This window comes from Anabrus simplex, chromosome 1 (assembly GCF_040414725.1).
Source record: "Anabrus simplex isolate iqAnaSimp1 chromosome 1, ASM4041472v1, whole genome shotgun sequence".
In the NCBI taxonomy this organism is placed as follows: Eukaryota; Metazoa; Arthropoda; class Insecta; order Orthoptera; family Tettigoniidae; genus Anabrus; species Anabrus simplex.
The window spans coordinates 479,156,581-479,180,113 of NC_090265.1; the positions used below are offsets into that span (position 1 = coordinate 479,156,581).

A 23,533-nucleotide genomic window follows, 5' to 3' on the forward strand; every position below is an offset into this window, starting at 1 on the left:
CCGTGGATCATCCTCAGTTGCTTACAATAGCAATTAAAATAAAACATTCACTATCATTAGAAACCACTTTCTTTGAGTTAGTCATATATTACAGTCTTATAATCAATATGGAATTCATAAATAAAATTATTTGCAGATCAAACACAAACCCTAATGAAAACTAATTAAAGAAGATAAACCTAAAAACGAATACGTGTCCTTCACCTTCAAAAACAACAGTACTCACCATATCACCAATGTATTCAAATGATATTATCTAATAGTAGCATTTAAAACTTCCCAAAACAACTCTTCCCTCTTTCACAACAAAAGATCAATTATTAAACCCAATAAATACAACTACTCAAAGTATTTACAGAATGGAATGCACAAAATATCAAGCCAGGTACATCGAACATACAGGGAGGAACCTAAACACTTGTTACACCTGACATATAAATGAAATTAGGCATAATAGATTTTCAGCAAAAGGGCACCATATGATTGATTCAAAACACAGCTTTTCCAACATCAAAAATGATATGAACATTTCAAAAACCATACCGAAAGGCACCCTACTCAATATTACTGAAGAATGTTTTATACACCTTGAACAATATACCAACCTGAAACAAAACCTTAATGAAATAACTGACATAACCAATATCCTATATGACGCTTTTATTTCTCTAATTAAAAACCTTTATTTAAATAAAATCATCAATCAACATTGTAAACACGCACTTCAGCCCCTGCAAGTCATTCCCTCTAAACCCTGCGCTACCACACCCGTCTTACTCTCCCCTCTCACACACTAAGCTATAGCTCACTGCAAACAAGAAAAGAGTATTATCTGCGCACTTTTTAGCGATAGATTTACACCCTAGTGCTGAATCGGTCGACTTCGGTTATCTTCGAGATTCGTATTGGCAATCTTTGAAACACAAACTAAGAATCGCTTATCATCGCTGTGCGACATCTGGCGTACACTTTAAGTACTCGTACTATTATTGTTTACACATCAAAGCCAAACTATAGAATTCACGCTAGGAACACGTTTAGCATCGGGAAATGTTATATAGTATTATATATTGTGTGTGTAACACAGTTGTTGGCGTAAGATAATAAAGGGTTAGAAAATTCATATCAATCGATCATATTATCGATTCAATTCAGATTTCATTTCCATTCAGTTGGCAGTATTACCGGAACCGGCAGTGCTCCCTTCTTACTCCTCAATCGAGTACAAAAATCTATCACTAAAAAGTGCGCGTACAATACTCAGTGCACCAGCAACAGGCTGCTGGGAATCGGCCCATGAGAACATGAGGGAGTAAGTTACGTAAGTAATCTTCTCAAACTTGACACATATTAATAAAAACATTTTCTGACATCTCCTTTTTGTCTTTCCAGACATCACACAACACATTTACTCTACAAGGAGGCATTTCACACAACTAAGGCTATATGCATTATGCAACCAATCACCTATTTGAAGATGTTCCTTCCTAGCCTTACTATCAAGAGTACAACAACAAGCTGACAAACCACTTTTCAACACTAAGTTGGCACGGCAAAAAAAAAAAAAATATATATATATATATACTTACTATCAAGAGTACAACAACAAGCTGACAAACCACTTTTCAACACTAAGTTGGCACGGCAAAAAAAAAAATATATATATATATACTAGTGTAACTAATTTCATGACGCCCCATTTTACTGAGATTTTAACGTAGCACAATAAGAAAAAATTAAGTAATTGGCTACTACATTTTAAGGTAGTGAATTTATAAAAATCCGGGAAGTGTGTTTTGAGGCAACATAATTACATAACCCCGACGGACTTTTGGTACCCCATTCAACAGATAGAGATATGTCAGTGAAAAGAAACAGATGTTTTATTAGATTTTCTCAAAGAAAATTATTTTTAATGATTGTGAAAGTACTCTTTTAATTGTTAGTGTAACAATCTAAACAATGGTTACTAGATCTTAAGACAGTGAATTTATAAAATTTATAAAAGTTCGAGAATAGTGTTCTAATTCAACAGTGCTAGTGAAATGAAACATAGATGGTTATTAGACTTTAAGACTGTATTACTGTATATGACAAACTCAAAGAAAGTGGTTTCTAATGATTGTGAATGTACTACCGTATTTTAACTGTTAGTGTAAGCAACTGAGGATGATCCATGGACTGAAACTAGTATTGCAATTTAGATGTAAATAAATAAATTTTACAACATACATAGTATTGATAAGGTGGGAACATCAGAAAACTCTGTAATTATGAGTAATACAAAAGGCACTGCGTGAACTGTAGTAAAGCATATCTGATCACTCTGTACAAGTACAGTCAATTCTATTATCCAGACTAATTTTTACTAGGGGTCACCCAGATAAGCAAAAATCCAGACAATCGAATTCAACATTTTATCATAATGAAATAGACATTCAAAAGATACATATATGAAACATTTATGAACAATTATGAATTCATTTTTCTTTTAAATTAAGAACACATGAAGAGTAATAAAATAAACATACTGTACAGTACAATATACATAAAATATTTATGAACAGGAAGAGGAATAGCCATAAGATCAGCCGATATAGTTGGGATGGACAGTATAGAACACTCATCCATTTTATAACAACAGACAGAGAATGGGGAAGATACATCATGAATACAAAGACAATACCCAGTGAAAGTATGGTGTGATCACAGATTATTAACTGTGGAATTAAAACAAGTAAAAATCCCTAATTGTATTGAAGAACAAACCAAAGATCAGGATTTAGGAATTGGAGGAGGAGAATAAAAAAATGGCATTCCAAGATTGTATAAAAAGGAAGTTGCCTAACACGGAAATATGAAGTGGAGAAGAAGAGTGGGACAATTTAAGACAGACATTTGTGGAAGCAGCAATTGAGGTATGCGGAAAAACAAAAGCAAAGTTTAAGGGAAAGGAGACACGGTGGTGGACAGACAAAATAAAAAAAGAAATAAAAGAAAGGAACAAGGTGAAGAAAGAAATGGATAAGGAAAAGCAAAAACGTATAAAAGGGATGAGAATAAGATAGAAAGGTTACATGTGGAATACAAAAGATTGCAACTACAAGTAAAGAGGAATATCAAGGAAGAAAAGGAGAAATGTTGGGGAGAGTTTACCAAAAAAACTGAGCAAGATAGTCAAGGAAATCAGAAACTATTATACAGAGTAATAGAATCAAAAAGAATAAATCAAGAAAAAATCAAAACATTAGAGCGAGGAGATTGATCAATAGTACATGACGAAAAGGGTCTCCAGAAGGTGATGGCAAAGTATTTTGAAAAACTTTATAATGAGGATGACTGCTCGGAGGAAGAAGGAGATAAGAAAATGCAAATAATAGATGGAGAAAAAGAAGAGAACCCGATAACATGGTTGGAACTTGAAAGGGCAGTGAAAGCAATGACCAAAGGTAAGGCAAGTGGAAAAGACGAATTCAATGCTGATATGATTAAGGCAGCAGGAAGCATTGGACTACAGTGGCTATACCAAGCCCTCAATGCCATATGGAAGGATGAAAGGGTACCTGAAGATTGGCAACAAGGAAGCATTGTTCTATTGTTCAAAAAAGGAAATAGGAAGAAATGTGAATATCAGAGGTATAACCCTATTATCACATGGGCTAAAAATAGTGGAGAAAGTCATAGACAAAAGGCTGAGGGATATAAAAGAAACACAGTTGCAACATTCATAATTGGAAAGTTCTTACCTATTCCCCCAATTGCATAGATGTAGCCCCCAATACTGGTAACACCATGGTAAGCTCTACAACAATTCATTGAGGCCATTGTCTTCCATGATTTCTGAATTTTATCATACATCTGAAAATAACAAGATGATTCATTTAGATCCTCAGCATTATTTTATACATAGTGCAAACTTAACCAATGCAACAGATGGAGTAATGAAGAGTAGCTTGCAAGGAAAGTGTCGCAGTCTTCACGCCAAAACTGATCTTGAAACTAGGGTTGCCAATTTAGCCAAAAAGTGGCTAGATCTGGCCACTTTAGAGTATTAAGTTATACATTTTTTTTGAAAGAGCCATTAGCAGCATTTTGGCCACTTTCTTTTCCTGATTTGGTCATTTCTAGCCATATTTACTTTGGATGTTTTAACTGTAATTTTCAGTTCAGTTTCATATTTTAATACAGTAGAGTCTCGCTCAACCGACCTTCGCTTATCCGACACTCCGTGTTATCCGACACTGGTAGTCTTAATTTGAACTTTAGGTGGATGCAATTCTGGGACACGGGGTGTGGAGGGTGCGACCGTGGGACAAGCACTAGCAGTCATGCGGTAGGATTGTTCAATGTAGTATTAGTTGGGTGCGGAAGTTATAGTTTTCATATCCTCTGTGAGTATGGCGAATAAACGTAAGAAAGGAAGACAAGTAGAGTGGGTTAAAGAGACTGGACAAAGGGGAACTCTCCAAAAAATGATGGCTTCAGATTATGCTGTTGGACGTGTTACAGTGGGAGACTGGAAACATACGAGGGAATAAATTGAAAAGTGGTGCTCTACCAGAGCAACAAGTGATGCACTGAAAATTAGAAAAAAACAATGAAAAATGTGAGTACGGAAAAGTAAGTGTAACACTATTTCTCTCGTTCCCTAAAAACCAGGAAAAGGGCTTGTCAATATCTGGCCCCATTCTGCAAGAAATGACGGTGTATATCCAGAAGAAGTTTAATAAAGGGACCCTAATTTTACTGCAAGTGCTGGGTGGCTTGATCGGTGGAAAAAACGGTACGGCATTGGGCAGCTTAATATCTGTGGAGAAAAACTGTCAGCTAAATCCGATGAGGTTGTGAAATTTACAAGACAATTTCAAGAAATAATTCTTGCTGAAGGATTAACCGGTGATCAGATTTTTAATTGTGATGAGACTGGGCTGAATTTCAAGATGATATCAAAACTCTTGCAGCCCAAGCCAAGACGTCTGCACCTGGCTACAGGCGTAGTAAGAAAAGAGTACTGCATCTACTGTACAATTGAATTAATAAGTCAATAAATAGAGTCCCGTAAAACATAGTACATAATACAGTATAGCCTTCCTGTTTATTTTAGTTCATTTTCAAAGTTATTCCGTATTATCCGACATTTTCGGTGATCCGACGTACTCCAGGTCCCGTTTAAGTCGGATAATCGAGACTCTACTGTATTGCTATTTTGGGCATTTTGTGAAATACTTCTTATATTTATAAATGATGAAAGTAATTGAACATCCCTGTTTCGTAAATAATCACCAAAAACATATTTGCCAGTATGGAAATATAATGAAATTCATTTCATGTAAAATTTCCCATTTGACTTTTCTAACATGTTCATCTCCCTTATCTGCATAACATATTTTGGTTATTCCCTTGAGAATGAAATGAAAATTTCCAATTTGTCAGATGACACCAAGGAGAATTTAAGATATAAGTACGTAAATTTAAAAAAAAAAAAAAAAAAAAAAGTTACAGAAATTCTAAATCAGCTGCCTGACAACATTGAAATCCCCCTCCCCCCCCAAAAAAATCACTATTAAGTGTGAATGAAGTCTTAAAAAACAGTTAAAAAGTCTATCACAGACTTAGCTGTAGGATTTGAAAGAAGTACTGACAAAAATGAAAATCAGTGTAGGAATATCACTTTTCATCAATGGATAAATAGGTCCTCCATGACTGAATTCTGGCTAGAATTTAATGAATATCAAGATGCTGCAGTAGAAAATCCCTATTTAGAATTAGTCTGGTTTGTTCTTTCAGCCCTAACTTTGCCTCATTCAAATGCAGAAGTCGAGGATGTGTTGTTTTTCATGTTTTTCGATTTGTTTTAACAAGTACAGCTTAAATGTCATCTCAAATAAATCAATGGATATCCCACAAGTGCTTCTGGAAGGGGTACAGTTGAGAAGGGATGAGGAGGATGATGATGTATATTTTTTTTAGGTGAGTTCAGTACCATTAAAAAAAATGGAACTTTCATAAATTTTTCTTCTCCTTCAGCCGTTACACTTAAAAAAAGTGTGTATATGCATAAACCTATCCTGTCTCATGATTTACACTTATGCATATAGTGACTATTTGTAATCTATTCCACATATTTAGCCATTTCTGGCCATTTTGGCAAATCATTTTGGTTACTTTTTGCCATTAAGTGTTGGCAACTTTGCCTGAAACTTCTGTGACACAATCAATGTGCTACGAGATCACATGCAAAAAAAAAAAAAAATTAAAAAAAAAAAAAAATAAAAAAAAAAAATTCTGACCGTTTCCACTGCAACCTGTACCTAGAATCTTATGGAGCCTAACAATAATGCAGCTGGATGTTGTTGCCCCACTGGTGAGCTGTATGACCTTGATTCATGGCTTTCTGTACACTGATCTACTGCTGGCTTGCCAAAGTGAGGGCTGTACAATCCAATGTGTAGCAACTAGTATCGCTTTCCTACTGATTACATCTATAATTTATTTGAAATTCATCGCCATGATAGTTCCTAGACAGCAATATGGATTGTTCCGATTTCTTGTGTGTCTACTATCATTTATGCAATTTACATCTGTTTTAGTCGCAACTCATATGAACCAATTAATCAATCCATTCTTGAAATAGACACTGGAAATCAAGTTTATTTTTGGCAGTTAGCATGATGTTGTAAACAAAGGAAAGAGTAATAAACATAAAGCGGATTATTACGGACCAGTCGGGTTGATGTGTTGTTTGTAAGCTCTGGGAAAGCATTCTTTCTGAATATACTACACATGTTTGCAAAATTACTGTTTGATAGAAGACAGTTTGGATTTAGGAAAGGTTATTCCACTGAAGCTCAACTTGTAGGATTCCAGCAAGATATAGCAGATATTTTAGATTCAGGAGATCAAAAAGACTGTATCACTATTGACCTAGCCAAGGCTTTTGATATCATGAGAGATTACTGATGAAAATGAGGGCTACAGGACTAGACAAAAGAATGGTCGAATTGGTGGCTAAATTTCTACACCGGGCGAGTTGGCCTTGTAGTTAGGGGCGTGCGGCTGTGAGCTTGCATCAGGGAGATAGTGGGTTCGAATCCCACTGTCGGCAGCCCTGAAGATGGTTTTCCGTGGTTTCACATTTTCATACCTTAATTAAGGCCACAGCCACTTCCTTCCAACTCCTAGGCCTTTTCTATCCCACTGTCCCCATAAGACCTATCTGTGTCAATACAATATAAAGCCACTAGCAAAAAAAAAATTTCTAGAAAACAGAACTCGGAAAATTAGAGTAGTGTTATCTGATCCTGTAATGATTAAGAGCAGGGGTGTTCCACACGGCAATATTATTGGACCTTTATATTTTCTTATACATGGGGTGGTCTGTTTCAAAACTGGTCTTATCTAATAAATAAATAAAAAATGAGTTAGAGGTAGCACTGACTTCTTGGTTAGGTTTGTGATAATTCTATCACAAAACCAGGCATCAAAACTTGCCTTTTGCCATAGAAATCTGTCACCAAACTTAGGGTATTTATTGTTCAACAATTAGCCTTAACCATAGTACTTGTCGTTCCAAATCACACCTTATACTATCAACCAACAGAAAAAGATGCTTTCAGCATGTGCTTCATGCTGCATTTTACCCGCAGTTTATGTCAGCTGTTCTTGAACTATGTTAGTACTTCGTGTAGTTTTGTGCTCTCAATACAGAGTATTAGGATGATGGAGAATATTACTCCTGCTGCGGAAAGTAAAAGGGGAAGAGCAAAGCGTAGTCCGGATTCCTGGAGAAAAACCAAGGAGAAAAGAGAGAGGTGGGCTATGAACGTTACATCCTAATATTTTAGTTTAGTTTAAATACAGTGAAACCTCATTAATTCATTTCTGCTGGGGACTCTTACTGTGTCTACTAGAAGTATTTTAGTTTTGTCTTCATTAGTCAATGATTTAACATTTTTTTCTCCTACGTCTCAAGTCATCAGAACGCTGAACACACAAACCCATAGGCACAAAAGGCGAGTTCAATCCCGGCTCAGTCCGGTGGTATTTGAAGATGCTCAAATATGTGAGCCTCGTATCAGTAGATTTACCGGCACATTAAGTAACTCCTGCAAGACAAAATTCCAGGATCTCAGTGTCTCTGAAAACTGTAAAAGTAGTTAACTGGACGTAAAACCAATAACATTATTATTACAAAGGGTTAAAGTATTAGCAAACTCGACGAGCTTGAAGGTCGAGCTGCTTGTTATCTTACAACACTCACCTGTCCCGATGTAGATATAAAGAATATTGATGAAGAAACAGAAGTTCTTCATGATGGATCTCAATAGAAGGGATCAGATTTGAGAGTGTAATGCATTATTAACATGATTAAAAACAATGAAGTGATGTTTTATTGTTGAATTTGGTTCTATTGTGAGTGCAGTGTAGTCTATAGAGAGAGTTTCTTCAAGTAATGAGAGTTGACTGATATGATGTAAGAGTGATAAATCCACTGGAGTGATTGATTTATTAGTGAATATCATTACACTGATAGCAGGAAAGTATATTAGTGTACTAGCATGTTTTATCATAACATTATGTTCATATTTTTTCTCTTTATTGTTTTTTAAATAAGTTGTACAAGGTAAAATATTTGATTTTCTCACTGAATGGTCCAAAATTCATCTTATAAAAAATTAACTTATTGATGTTCTACTAATTGTACTTATAATTCTTCAATAAGATGACCCTATGACTTTAGACTTGAATGCATGGTAATACAATTCAATAAGTGATATATATATATATATATATATATATTACAAAAATGACCAGTTTTTGGCATTTCCTAAAACACTTATGGTGGATAAGACAAGTTTTAGAACAGACTGCCTCATATATAAATGGTATGAGTAAAGAACACATAAGGCTGTTTGCAGATTGTGATATACTGTATAGAGTAGTAAATAAGTTGCAGGATTGTGTCGCAAAAAGACCTCAATAATGTTGTGACATGAGATGAAATGAAATGAAATGTCGTATGGCTTTTAGAACCGGGATATCCCAGGACGGGTTCAGCTCGCCAGGTGCAGGTCTTTCTATTTGACGCCCGTAGGCGAGCTGCACATCATGATGAGGATGAAATGATGATGAAGACAGCACATACACCCAGACCCCGTGCCATTGGAATTAACCAATTAAGGTTAAAATCCCTGACCCGGCCGGGAATCGAACCCGGGACCCTCTGAACCGAAGGCCAGTACGCTGACCGTTCATCCAATGAGTTGGACATGTTGTGAGATGGACAGCAGATAATGGTATGATGGTAAATGGGATGATAAGTCAGGTTGTAAGTTACACCAAGAAGAAAAGTCCTCTCAGTTTTAATTACTGTGTAGATGGGGTGATAGTACCTTTAGGGGGTCAGTGTAAGTACCTAAGTGTTAATATAAGGAATGATCTTCATTGGGGGTAATCACACCAACGAGGTTGTAAAGAAAGGCTACAGATCTCTTCATATAGTTATGAGGGTATGTACCTGTATAAGTGTATGAATCCCAAGATTTGACAAATATATATATGGTACTCCACTATTTAATTATGATGATGCTGATGAGCCTCGTTGTTTTAAGGGGCCTAACATCGAAGGTCATCAGCCCCTAATGGTACGAAATGAAAGACAAAAATTTCAAAGGCAACCACTGACCAAAATAAAAATAAAATATGTCATGAAGAATGAATGGATGGACAGGAACCCAACAAAACACAAAACAAACAGAAACCAGTGGATCGGACTCAATAGAGATCGAAAATAACATTATTACCGACCAAGGAAACACTTATAAAGCACAATGATGCTTGGTGTCCAAAGGGTGTGCAAAATCCAAGTCTAAGGCCCCACAGAATGGTACATGTCGCAAGTAAAATAGAACCACGGTATGTGTCATGTTGGGGTATTAATCAGAAGTAGCGAAGACTCACGGTGTACCACAAAAGATGGCACTACTCACAATTGTACGTCGTACAGGTAACGCAGACCTATGGTGTTTCGCACACAATGGCGCCACTTACAGCCAACGCAAACCGATGAGTTTCCTCACCTAGGTGTACTAGTCACGGGTGCCGGTCCCAAGGGCCCCGTGGTGTTCCTCACATAGTGAGTACTAATCACAGGCAACGCAGACCCACAGTGTCGCTCATATAGTGGTACAACTCACAGGCTATGCCCAGACCCGCGGTGTTGCCCACATGGGTACAACGCACGGGTACTGGAATCCACCCGGCCAGGATTTTTACTGCAACGAATCACAAACCTATTTCGTACCAACTTAGTGATACTACTCGCAAGTACATGCAACCCATGGTGTTCCCCGCATGACGGTACGAATCAAGAGTAGTTTCATGGTTCTAATTCATTCATGCCTTGGTCGCCACTTGTAGTCGCCTCTTACGACAGGCAGGGGATACCGCGGGTGTATTCTACATTTGCGTCCCCCACCCGCAGGGGGTAGTGTGTTTGGTCCGTGAGAGGTATTTTATTTCCCTCAAGTCCGCCAGCAAGCCAGTTAGGACCCCCCTATCCGCCACCTGGGGACGCGCCACGTGGGAGTATCACCTCTCCCCCTGCTACGCCTGCGTAGCAGGTTCGTGGTCTATTTAATTATGTTTAAACCGAGCTCGATAGCTGCAGTCACTAAGTGTGGCCAGTATCCAGTAATCGGGAGATAGTGGGTTCGAACCCCACTGTCGGCAGCCCTGAAAATGGTTTTCCGTGGTTTCCCATTTTCACACCAGGCAAATTCTGGGGCTGTACCTTAATTAAGGCCACGGCCGCTTCCTTCCTCCTCCTAGGCCTTTCCCATCCAATCGTCGCCATAAGACCTATCTGTGTCGGTGCGACGTAAAGCAAATAGGAAAAAAAAAATTATGTTTAAATTGTTATAATTTTATTAGATTAAAGTGTCATATAAGACAATGACATTTTGAGCTGTCAAATTATTTAGAGTATGGGATTTTGTATGAATATCATATAATTTTGTATAATATTGTGAAACATTTAATGTTAATGGAACTCAAGTCAAAATGCATAAAGTGTTGCCCAAGATTTTGAAACTTGGAAAGTTTTGAGTTATATTTGGAATGGCCGTTAGAAATGCAATTAGTAAATAAGTATAAATAAATAATAAGTATAAATAAGTATAAATAAATAAATAAATAAATATAAATAAGTAGAAACAAATAAGTAAATAACTGGGAAAATGGTGCATTGAACACAAGTTCGAAATTAACACCGAGAAGAAGGAGATGATGGTGTTCAGATCAGGAGGGCAAATACCAAAATCGACAAGAATCACCTTAGAAGGGAAAATATCTATCACCAAAGAATACAAATATCTAGGGATAACACTCCAGCCGTCTGCGAAATGCTTCACTACGCACACAATAGAGAAAGCGACACAAGCAATTAGAATTGATTATTTTCACCATGTTGGTCCGTATTGACTTATATTCAAATTTCTGTAAAATATATTCACCGCCTTGTCAATACTTATACATTTTATTTTATTTAATTACCGTACATGTACATGTTTCGAGAGTCACCGCTCTCTTCTTCAGCGGAGCCAAACATTAATTGATCCTTGGACTATGGTACCATGGTATAACATAACAAGTATATATGAATTTTGAAAATTGCTACAACAATTTCTCTTAGTTTCACCTTTCTTATTTACTATGTCATTTGTTACAGATTTTACTGGAAATTTCCTAACTAATGTAATCTATTAAATTAATCTCTATATGTTAATTTATGTCCTTATTTAAATCTGAAAGAATAATTATTTCTTCTTGTCTAAATTTAACATTTACTTGTCATTTAGTGGAAATCCTCAAATCAATCAATTTGTAAAATCATAGATAACATCTATAAATAGTCTTTATCCTAAAATCGTAAAATCATAAATGATAAATATCAATACATAAAATAATAAATAAATAACATCTATAAAATTAGTTATCCTTTAAAATGTTTCTGCCCTCTTCTTTCTTCTTAAAGTCTGCTATAATTTTCTAGACCTTTCATATCAGAGTATCTTCTCTTAATCTTGTCCAATTCCTTAAATAAATAAATAAAAAAAACTAACTTCAGAGACCTTTTGCGAAAAAGATGGTTACTCAGATGTCTGGAGAAATTATTTAGGCCTACTTACTTCATTCCATCTAATTTATCCAAAAATTAAAATGATGTGATATTGGTATGAACCCAAACAATATGTCCTCCTTCCTTCCTTCCTTCCTTGTTGTCAATCTGCTACTCTGCTACTGGTCACGCGATGACCTTGCTGGTCGCTTTCTAACCGTCAAACTCCTTTAAATAATAATAAACCAAAAACTAATCTTTAGCGATGTGTTTATAAAGAACGATATCTCAGATATTTAGAGAAATTTGTATTTACTTACTCCAGCTTGACTGGTTGCCAAAATTTAACCTTGACCGAAGTATTCACATCATTTTAATTTTTGGATAAATTAGATGGAATGAAGTAAGTAGGCCTAAATAATTTCTCCAGACATCTGAGTAACCGTCTTTTTCGCAAAAGGTCTCTAAAGTTAGTTTGTATGGTTTATTTATTTAAGGAATTGGACGAGATTAAGAGAAGATACTCTGATATGAAAGGTCTAGAAAATTATAGCAGACTTTAAGAAGAAAGAAGAGGGCAGAAACATTTTAAAGGATAACTAATTTTATAGATGTTATTTATTTATTATTTTATGTATTGATATTTATCATTTATGATTTTACGATTTTAGGATAAAGACTATTTATAGATGTTATCTATGATTTTACAAATTGATTGATTTGAGGATTTCCACTAAATGACAAGTAAATGTTAAATTTAGACAAGAAGAAATAATTATTCTTTCAGATGTAAATAAGGACATAAATTAACATATAGAGATTAATTTAATAGATTACATTAGTTAGGAAATTTCCAGTAAAATCTGTAACAAATGACATAGTAAATAAGAAAGGTGAAACTAAGAGAAATTGTTGTAGCAATTTTCAAAATTCATATATACTTGTTATGTTATACCATGGTACCATAGTCCAAGGATCAATTAATGTTTGGCTCCGCTGAAGAAGAGAGCGGTGGCTCTCGAAACATGTACATGTACGGTAATTAAATAAAATAAAATGTATAAGTATTGACAAGGCGGTGAATATATTTTACAGAAACAAGCAATTAGAGCGATGAACGAAATAAGCTTCATCAGAACACTAAATCTTGACACAGCAATGACGCTCTTCAAATCGAAAATCGTTCCAATACTTACATATGAGATTGAAATTATATGGACACACCTGAATGAAAAGAACTTTGCTGGAAAGAGTTAAAGCAACATACATCAAAAGAGCAATTGGAGTGGCAAAAACAACAAGATCCAGATTAGTCTACCTTCTCCCGCGGGAAACTTTCCTCATAGAGTATTTAAGAACAGTGTACCCCCCTACCTAACACAACGGCATCGGAGAACCTACTAAGAACACTAATAAGGAAAAGAGAAGAAGTTCCCACGGAATTCTATGGAACTGGGGCCATGATCGACCGTACATGGACAGCAGCAAATTTTGAGACGAGGCACGTGTTTACAAGACTTGCAGTACATGGATTCCACCATGTCATTTGCGAAAACCCAACATACCACGAACCGTCAAACTCATGCAAGTGTACATTATGTGGGCATTTATGTGAACGATATCACTTAGAATTCTGCAACAAGAGGACTAGATCAATCAGAGACTATGCGACCAATGGTGCAAGTGTTAAATTGTTATAACACCTTTCACTAATGTACGGCTATTTTGCTGCAATAAATGTTTTATAAATAAGTATACCCAACAGTAAGACAGGCGGTGGTGCATTAGTAGAGTAAATGCAATTAGTTATCAGGCAACTGTTTATTTTATTAGTGGAAGTCATACCTGGCATATTACCCTATTATTTTCAGGGATGAATGCATGTCAGGTAAGATTATACCAGCAGAAATGAATTCTTGTCAGCTCATGATCAAACACCCTGGGATACGGAAGAAAATTTGTCGTGCTCAAGTAATTGATGTTTAGTTTCTGTAATTTCAAATTAAAGACATTTTCATTTAGAATTTAAGCAAATGGATCGGGGGGAGGAATTCTTTTTCTCTCAGTACCCAACAAATTTAATCATTCAATATGTAGTTTGTTTTTGAGAATTTCAAGTCACAATTAGCACACAACAATGAAGCACGTTAGTGTTAAATTACAATTGTTGCCCGATGGTTGAGAAAATTTTTTTGTTTAAAAAAAAAATTATATTTGTTTGTAGCGTCGACCTCTGCAGATCTTTTGGCACTACTTTCACCATATGATAGGAACCTGCGTGTAAGTGTAATTGCGGAAGTGTAGAGTGTTGAATGTGAGGAAAGGAACGCTAAGGATGACATAAACACCCAGTCCCCAGGCCAGGGATATTAATCATTTACAATTAAAAACCCCTGATCCGGCCGGGAATCGAACCCGGGGCCGCCGGGTGACAGGCGGATGCGTTGCTCCCTACTGACTGAGCAAATGTTACTTGTCAGATTTCAGGTATTTAGGGTTTGTAGTAAGGATGTACAGAAGATGGCATATAAGTCTCTCTGGTAAGACCCCAATTTGACTATGGTTTCAGTGTATGGGACCCATACCAGGACTACTTTATATGAGAACTTAAAAAGGTTTAAAGGAAAGCAGCACAAGTTGTTCTGGGTGATTTCCAACAAAGGAGTAGTGTTACAAAAACGTTGCAAAACTCTGGGTTGGGAAGACTTGGGAGTAAGGAGATCAGATGTTTCAGTAGGTGGTATGTTCTGAGCTGTCAGTGGAGAAATGGCATGGAATGACATTAGTAGACAAATAAGCTTGAGTGGATCTTTTAAAAGTAGGAAATATCATAATATGATGATACAGACGGAATTCAAGAAGACAAATTGGGGCAAATATTCATTTATAGGACGAGGAGTAAGGAATTGGAATACTTTATCAAGGGAAATCTTCAATTTCCAAGTTCTTTGAAAACATTTAAGAAAAGGCTAGGTAAACAACTGATAGGGAACCTGCTACCTGAGCGCCAGCCCTAAATGCCGATCACTGATAGACTGATTGACTGATAAAAGGGTCTGAGATAATATTTGCTGGAGCAGCTGTACTGTAATGGTGTTTATCACAAAAATGAACGGAAAAGGTGATAGGGCTGAGCCCTGGTGGGGGACTGACTGTAATATAGAAGTTATCAAACACTACTGCTGCAACATAAATGTAGCTTCTTAGCACAGTATAAAGCAGTAGCATCAAACTGACAAGGTGCTCTGGAATACCATGCAATCTCAGCCAATGCTGGAATACCTAACAGCAAAGTCAGTTCCCTCTATAAAACAAATACAGGGAATTTGTTAGTCTTCCTAGGGATTTTGGACCGTGCTATCTAACCATGGCTACTTGGATGTTACAGTGCATGGGACTGACTCAAACTGAAGATATTGTAGTTCGGCAAAACGAATAAAGTACATCACAAAGAGGCACAGCACCACCACATGCACTTGCGGAGCTTGATGATATCATTCGTAACTGGAAAATAAAGTTGTCAGTATTTGTAATGACAATGCCAGAAACATTGCTCTTGGAGCTGAATAAGAAAAAATATTTTTGCTCCACTACCAAAACTCTACAACTAAGTTTCACTAAAACTATTAAGAATGCTTCTGTGGATATTTTACTTGCAAACTGTAGGAAATCAGTGAGTCATTTTGAACACAGCCACTATCTAGAAAACAAACTTGGTAGGAAACTAAAAGAAATGGGACTTCAGCAATAATGCAAATTGAAACAGGACATAGTAACTAGGTAGAATAGCATATATTACATGTTCCAAGAGTAGGCTATCTCATGAGCTAAAATGGGAATTATAGATGTATTATAAACAAATATGAGAGACTAGCCTAAGTGTTCTACTGTGAGCAGTAAGACAGTTCAGAATGTCTTCATCGGGCAATTTGGCCATGCGGTTAGGGGCACGGAGCTGTGAGCTTACATCCGGAAGATAGTGGGTTCGAATCCCCTGTCGGCAGCCCTGAAGATGATTTCCCATTTTCCCGTTTTCACACTAGGCAAATGCTGGAGCTGTACTTTCATTAAGGCCATGGCCGCTTCCTTTCCATTCCTAGGCTTTTCCTATCCCATCGTCGCCATAAGACCTATCTGTGTCGGTGCGACGTAAGGAAAAAAAGTCTTCAAATACTTCTGATGCTGATCTTGGGTACGTAACCATTTATAAAAAGTCTCCTGTGCAAGATTTGATGGGAGAGAGTAAATGTGAAGAGTAATTTACAAATCTATGAAGAAGCTACAGTTCTCAATCCTGTGTGGAAAAGACTTCTGACAGAGTAGTAGAAGCAGCACACTAACTCCAAGAGAACCATGTACCTAGAAGAGGAAGTTGACTTTTGAATTTGAGAGCAAGAGTGAAGATGACACCATTAGCGAAGGAGAATGATGTTTACGAGTCTTTGCAGGAACTAGAGGATGACTTTCAAGATCCTCGAAAGTAGTGGAAAACACATTCTGTCCGCTTTGCTTAACAGCTACGGTATGTCAGTTCCCTGTGAACAAGTTTTTAGTGATGGTGGAAATAATGTTGGCAAGTAAAGAGAGGCCCTTAGTTCCAAGCATGTTTGAAGCCATGGTGTACAACAATATGACTAGTTGGTGAAAAATTTGTTTTCTAATCGAGGTCAATTGCCACTTGAGATTCAGTGTGACATTCAAATTAAATAAGAAAAATAATTTGATTATCTGGTTTTGTTAACAGTGCACCAAATTAACAGAAAATATAGCTGGTTATTTTATTTTAACTACATTTTACATATCATGTCAGTGTTTTCCAGGCTTGTAGGCCGTGGTCCAGGAGCGAGTGAATGTCCCGACGTTTCACCAAAGACTGCGTTCGGCATTGTCAAGGGTTCCGACTGACTTCGATAACAGTGAAGCTCTCACTGGAATGAAGTGCTGTTGTAATTCCACCTCATAATGTAGTGCAGGATACGGTACGCTGCTCGCCTGTTGGCCGCCATGGTGGGGGGGGCGGTTGCTGATTGGCTGTTCTTTGGCCAATGGTTGAAGCATTATGGGGCCCAGTGTACATTGACCTGCCTTGACAGAGACAGGCAGCTGATCACCCATTGCTTTCTTCTGGTCTGCCACGGCTATCGTGTCCTTCCTCCTGTTGGTGTGCTTCAGGATTTCAATGGCTTCTCTCTGTAGCCGGGCGTGATAAGACACAGTAAATGACAGTACTTCGGTGTCGCTGTACTGTATTTCATGGCCTGCTAGCAGCGAGTGTTCAGCGACTGATGATCTATCTATCTGTCCCAGCCAGCTATGTCTGTTATGCTCCTTCAGTCGTGTGTCGATGCTGCGTTTGGTAGTGCCTATGTATACCTGGCCGCAGCTGCACGGGATCTTCTAGACACCTGCTGTGTAGAGAGGATGGCGCTTGTCTTTGGGAGACCTAAGCAGACAATATACGTAGGCAAGTCAATAAGTATTTGCAATTTTGCTCTAATTGTCTTTAGGTTGTGTCTATGGCGTTGTGTGCTTACCAGCCGCTAGATGGTACTGTTGTCTACATCTGTGGTAGGTTTCAGCGTTATCATATCGGTACATCTTGCACTGTTACGATGTAAAGACGGCCGCACTACCCTCTGTTTGCACCAAGGAAGAACAGCATTCCGTAATCCATTTTTTGTGGCCTGAGGGTCTACGAGGAGCGGAAATTCATAGAAGACTTTCAGCGCAATACAGGAATAATGTTTTGCCACAGCGATGTGTTTACCAGTGGACTGAACAGTTCAAAAGGGGTCGCATGAGCGTGAAAGATGAGGAAAGATCCGAGCATCCAACTGCAGCCGTAACTGATGCCAATATTGAATTAGTGCGTGATGTGATCCTGAATAATAGACGAGTGACTGCTGATAACGTGGCAAACCATGTGCACATTAGCCATGGTTCTGCACATGAAATCATGCATAACAAGCTTAACTTTCACAAAGTCTGTTCGAGATGGGTTCCAAAACAACTCAATGAAGAGCAGAAGTGCCATCATGTGAGAATCTGTCCGTACTTACTGGACCGTTGTGCTAACAAAGGTGAAGCGTTTCTGAAACAGATCATCACTGGAGATGAAACATGGGTTCACCACTTCAAACCAGAGAGCAAGCATCAGAGCATAGAATGGAAACATCCGCTGTGGCCAAACATTGTCCCCATATAGCGCTGAAAGTCTTCTATGAATTTTCACTCCTGATACACACTCAGACTACAAAAAACGGATTATGGTGCAAACAGAGAGTGGCACGGTCATCTTTACGTTGCAACAGCGCAAGATATACTGACCTGATAACAATAAATCTACCACAGATGTAGACACAGTGCCATCTAGCAGCTGGTGAGCACACAATGTCTTAGAGCCAATCTAAAGACAATTAGAGCAAAATTGCAGATACTTATTGACTTGCCCTCGTAAAAGACACCTTTTTTTTGTTAGTTGTTTTACGTCGCACCAACACAGATAGGTCTTACGGCGATGATGGGACAGGAAAGGGCTAGGAGTGGGAAGGAAGCAGCCGTGGCCTTAATTAAGGTACAGCCCCAGCATTTGCCTGGAGTGAAAATGGAAAACCACGGAAAACCATTTTCAGGGCTGCCGACAGTGGGGTTCGAACCTACTATCTCCCGAATACTGGATACTGGGCGCACTTAAGCAACTGCAGCTATCGAGCTCGGTGTAAAAGACACTTAAAACAGAAGATGTGAAATTTAAATAAAAGTTTTGGTAAATTGACCACTTGTAAACAAGTTCTGTTGGACTGAAAGTCTGGAGTGTATCACTCAGTTCACATTCATTCCTTGTGTGTGTCCCATTTGTTGATAGTACCAGTTTACAAAAAGTTAAAACTTTATCTTCTTAAATAATGTTTTAATATGTTGGCCGAATTTATGTGATTAATTAGAAGTCATCAGCAGTTATTAAAGAGAACCATATAATATATGGTTATTATCCTGAGACCAAGCTTCTTAAAAAATATAAGTTGTAGGCGAACCCGTGGATCAGGCTCAACAGTATCCTCCTTACCATGATAATGTAGGAAAATGTTTAAATGACTGCAAGGGAAGAGAGAAAAAAAAGAGAATGTTGTCATCTGACAGCTCCAAAAGAAATACTAAAACCTAAAAGAAAGGTGAACTCACCCATGCTTTGCGGTCAATGATGCCATCCACTTCTCCTCCAACAACCATTAACTGTTGGTCAACAAAGGCTGCTCCAGCACCAACAACTGCAGAAGGTAAAGCAGGTAACTCACACCACTCATTGCTCTGAATGTTGTAGCACTCCACTAAATCGACGACCGAGTCTTCACTCCGTCCCCCTGTAGAGAAAGGTTTTGTTTTTTCTTTGGTTTTTTTTTTCTACTGGCTCTACGTCGCACCGACACAGATAGGTCTTATAACGACGATGGGATAGGAAAGGCCTAGGAGTTGCAAGGAAGCGGCCATGGCCTTAATTAAGGTACAGCCCCAGCATTTGCCTGGTGTGAAAATGGGAAACCACGAAAAACAATCTTCAGGGCTGCCGACAGTGGAATTCGAACCAACTATCTCCCAGATGCGAGCTCACCGCTGCGCGCCCCTAACCGCACGGCCAACTCGCCCTGTGAAGATCATTACACATCAACGTAAGGTCTAATATAAAGGTGACATTTCTCATGCGTTTAAGGAGTCCTCCATACATGGTTTGCTCAGTTTTGTCTCTTTTGGAATCATCTTTGGCACTTTTGAAATGTGCCATTAAAACTTCCAAATTTTTCCACACAGCTAAGACTGCTCTAAAGCTAGAAGCTAGTTTATTTGATATCTGGATGGATGTAAAATAGTTTGTTATTTTCTTCATCCTTCAAAACTAACCACACACACAAAATAACAACCTAACTCACCACCAAATACTAGCTTATGAGCTTATACAAACAAATTCTTTTTCACTATTGTTAGAATATGTACCGTCAAATCATTTCTGTTCAGGTGTTCAGATTACTAACTCAGCCTAATACTATCTTTGCCTTCTTTAAAGTTATACATGCCATTAAAAAATTCAAAATCTAATCACAAAAGACATGTCACTTTTCAATGCAAACAAAACAATTAACCACATACTGGAGAAAAGTGAAAGCCACCGATATCACATCAGACAAAAACCAGCGATCATAAGTATCTACATTAACAGTACAGCCAACATGCAGCACTAAAATACTAATTTGTTCCTAAACCAGTAAAATTTCTTCCAATAAGGAAGCAATTATAAAGCTTTAGTCGAGCAAATAATAATAATATGGCTACAGATGGGAATTATAGGCATGAATAAGTTTGAATACAAACTAGGTAACCTACCCTCCCCCATACGCCTCACATGACCCCACCTTTGAAGCTGGTTTATGCGTACAGCTTCATCCATCGAGTTAATTCCTAACTTATTCCTTATCTTTTCATTTGGAATAAGCTCCTATCATTGTCCCCACCTGTTTGTACCAGCAATCATTCTCGCTACTTTCATGTCTGTTACTTCTAACTTATGAATAAGATATCCTGAGTCCACCCAGCTTTTGGTCCCATAAAGCAAAAATGGTCTGAAACAGACCGATGTAAAGACAGTTTCGTCTGGGAGCTGACTTTCTTCTTACAGAACAATGATCAGAACTGCGAGCTCACTTCATTAGCTTTACTGCACCTTGATTCAATCTTGCTTACTATATTACCATTCAGATTCGATAGATCGATTTACATCAAAGATTACTCAAAATCTTGTAGAGCAATGATGCCAGCTGATGAACTTTCAAGTCAGAAGTTATATTTGCTGAACTAGATAGAAATATACCAATAATTTTTCTTAATCTTCAAATGTTTAAGGTATACACATACCCCTGCGTTCCCCCTGGAAAGAAAAAAAAAAAAAACTCTGCTTAGGAGTAAGGAGACAAGCTACTGGACTAAGCGGTATGTTCCAAAGTGTCAGTGGAGAGATGACATCGAGTGACGATGGTAGATGAATAACCTTGTTTTTTTGTTTAAGCACAAGTTGCTTTATGTAGCACCGACACAGACAGGTCTTATGGCAATGCTGAATAACCTTGACGGAGCTTTTAAAGGTAAGAAAGAAGTTGGAATTCAAGAGGACAAATTGGAGCAAATATTTCTTTCTAAGAAGAGGAATTAGGGATTGAAATAATTGAAGTCATGAGCACATAAATGGTCTAACCCTCAAAATCAATTTTTTAATAGGTATGCTGCTATCTCTTGGTTAGGACAGGAATTAACTATTAATGAATGGTACAACATCAGAGAATGTTGTGGTGGGTAAATAAACTACCTCAAAATTCTCATTTGTTTGCCAAGATTGAATGGTGAAGTGCAAAAATGGTCTAATCCTACAGCAGATGTAACCAAATGCGTGCAGCCAACCTTTGATGACAGATGAACAATTAGATTATTGGTAGAGGTTAGTTATTTCAGAAGAATAAGATTATCAGAAAACCTAAATATTGCTTGAATATCAAGCATTCCATTGCACTCAATCTTTTAAATTGTTGCCGCACTTGACGAGCTTTGTAAACAAGAAAATGGCGGCAGTAAACAGTGATGAGTACGTGAGTTATGGTGATGAAAGTGAAGATAGTTGTGGAAATTACTGTAAAAGGAATGAGGTAAAGTGGTATAGAGAAATAATGAAAAAGAAGAGAGGAATACACTATGCACAAAGGCGACGTTATCCCAAAGAAAACTATCGGTGCCGCGTGTTCATGCCCAAAGAAATGTTTTGTGAACTTTCTGAAAAATAACCGCAAAACTGAACCCGTGGGTAATAATGTCAGCATTGTTGGTGGAGATAAAGTATTTTTAACAATATTACTGATTATGACTAAAGTCCTTACTGCAGACTGCAGGGTATGTATACACCGACGTATGCAGTGGGGGGGGGATGTATCCCCCTCAGAAATTTTGAAAGTATTCACTGATGTATGCAGTGTGTGTGGGGGAGGGGATGTATCCCCCTCAGAAATTTTGAAAGTTTGACTGATTGCAACAAACATGTCTAGCTCAGGTGTATTTCCTTTTAATTTAAACTCTGTATTTATTGACAAATTTTGTTTATGGTAAACCATTGATTGATCAAAAACCAATGAAGGAAGAATCCTCCTCCTGAAAAATAATTTCTGGATAAACCCATGTATGTATGTATGTATGTATGTATGTATGTATGTATGTATGTATGTATGTATGTATGTATGTATGTCTCTTACTTTTGTTCACCATTTGGCATCATTAGGTAGGTGTAACCACATTTCAGACCCTTTCAGCCAAACAAAATTTGGTAGCAGAGCCAGGAATCGAACCGAGAATTTCATTGTCAGTCCACTATTATGTTTATTATACCTATGAAATGGCGTATGGCCATTAGTGCCGGGAGATCCCAGGACGATTTGGCTCGCCAGGTGCAGGTCTATTGACTTGATGCTCGTAGGCGACCTGCACATCGCGATGAGGATGAAATGATGATGAAGACAACACATACACCCAGCCCCCGTGCCAGGGAAAGTAACCTATAATGGTTAAAATTCCCAACCCTGCCAGGAATCGAACCCAGGACCCCGGTGATCAAAGGCCAGCACGCTAACCATTTAGCCACGGAGCCAGACATTATACCTCTGATTACCTAAGATAAAGTGTCCAGACGTCCCATTTAAACAGGACAGTACATTTGTATGTCAATAATAACTAAGCTAGCGAAGAGTAAAGAGGGAATATAGGAGGCTGTTACAATATTTGTTACGAGCAACAACCAATATAGCAACACTGTTACCCTACTTGCATTTTTTTCCTTGCTTGAAGCAAGTTGCTGGTTCATTCTCTCAGCAACAGCAGTTGGAGTGTAGTATGATTAGAGCATCTGACCGCTTTTCAATCCCGTAGATTTCGGGATTACATTTTTGGGATCCCGGGATTTTCGGGATTGACATCTTTTTTAAAAATTTGCATAATAGACTGTGTGAAGCAAAACTCTCAGTGCGTTATTTATGCATTTTTTGGTGTGTAAATGCCTGTTCTCGTTTAGCACATGAGTTCATCCCCTATGTGCGTGAAAGTCTGACCACAATTGCGTGCATTGGTACATTACCTCTCCCATGTGAGTGAGATGAGTGAGTGCCTTCTTGAAATTTAGCATCAAAAAGGCGCTTATAGCTTTGAATAATCCAGTGCAGTTGGAAGAATCCGATTTTGAGCTCATCAATGAAATCATTAAGTCTTGGCTCCAGTCAAATTAACTGTAGACGCACTCTGTCACACTGATGCGAATTTATGCACAACCTGTGCTGCCCTAAAGTTTCTTTTTAAGCAGTTAAATGACAATAGCTCCGAGTTGGCTTCTAAATT

General features: G+C 37.8%; 1 protein-coding gene across 2 annotated transcripts in view; it reads right to left on the reverse strand.

The window, feature by feature from the left end:
* Positions 1–23,533, reverse strand: part of LOC136867409 (kelch-like protein diablo) — a 106,788-nt gene that overhangs the window by 18,380 nt on the left and 64,875 nt on the right. For both annotated transcript variants that reach the window (XM_067144617.2, XM_067144609.2), the window contains exons 6-7: positions 19,301–19,479; positions 3,747–3,858 (exon numbers count right to left, since the gene is read on the reverse strand). In XM_067144617.2, coding sequence (XP_067000718.2) covers positions 3,747–3,858; positions 19,301–19,479 — 291 coding nt within the window. The remainder of the gene's footprint in view (positions 1–3,746; positions 3,859–19,300; positions 19,480–23,533) is intronic.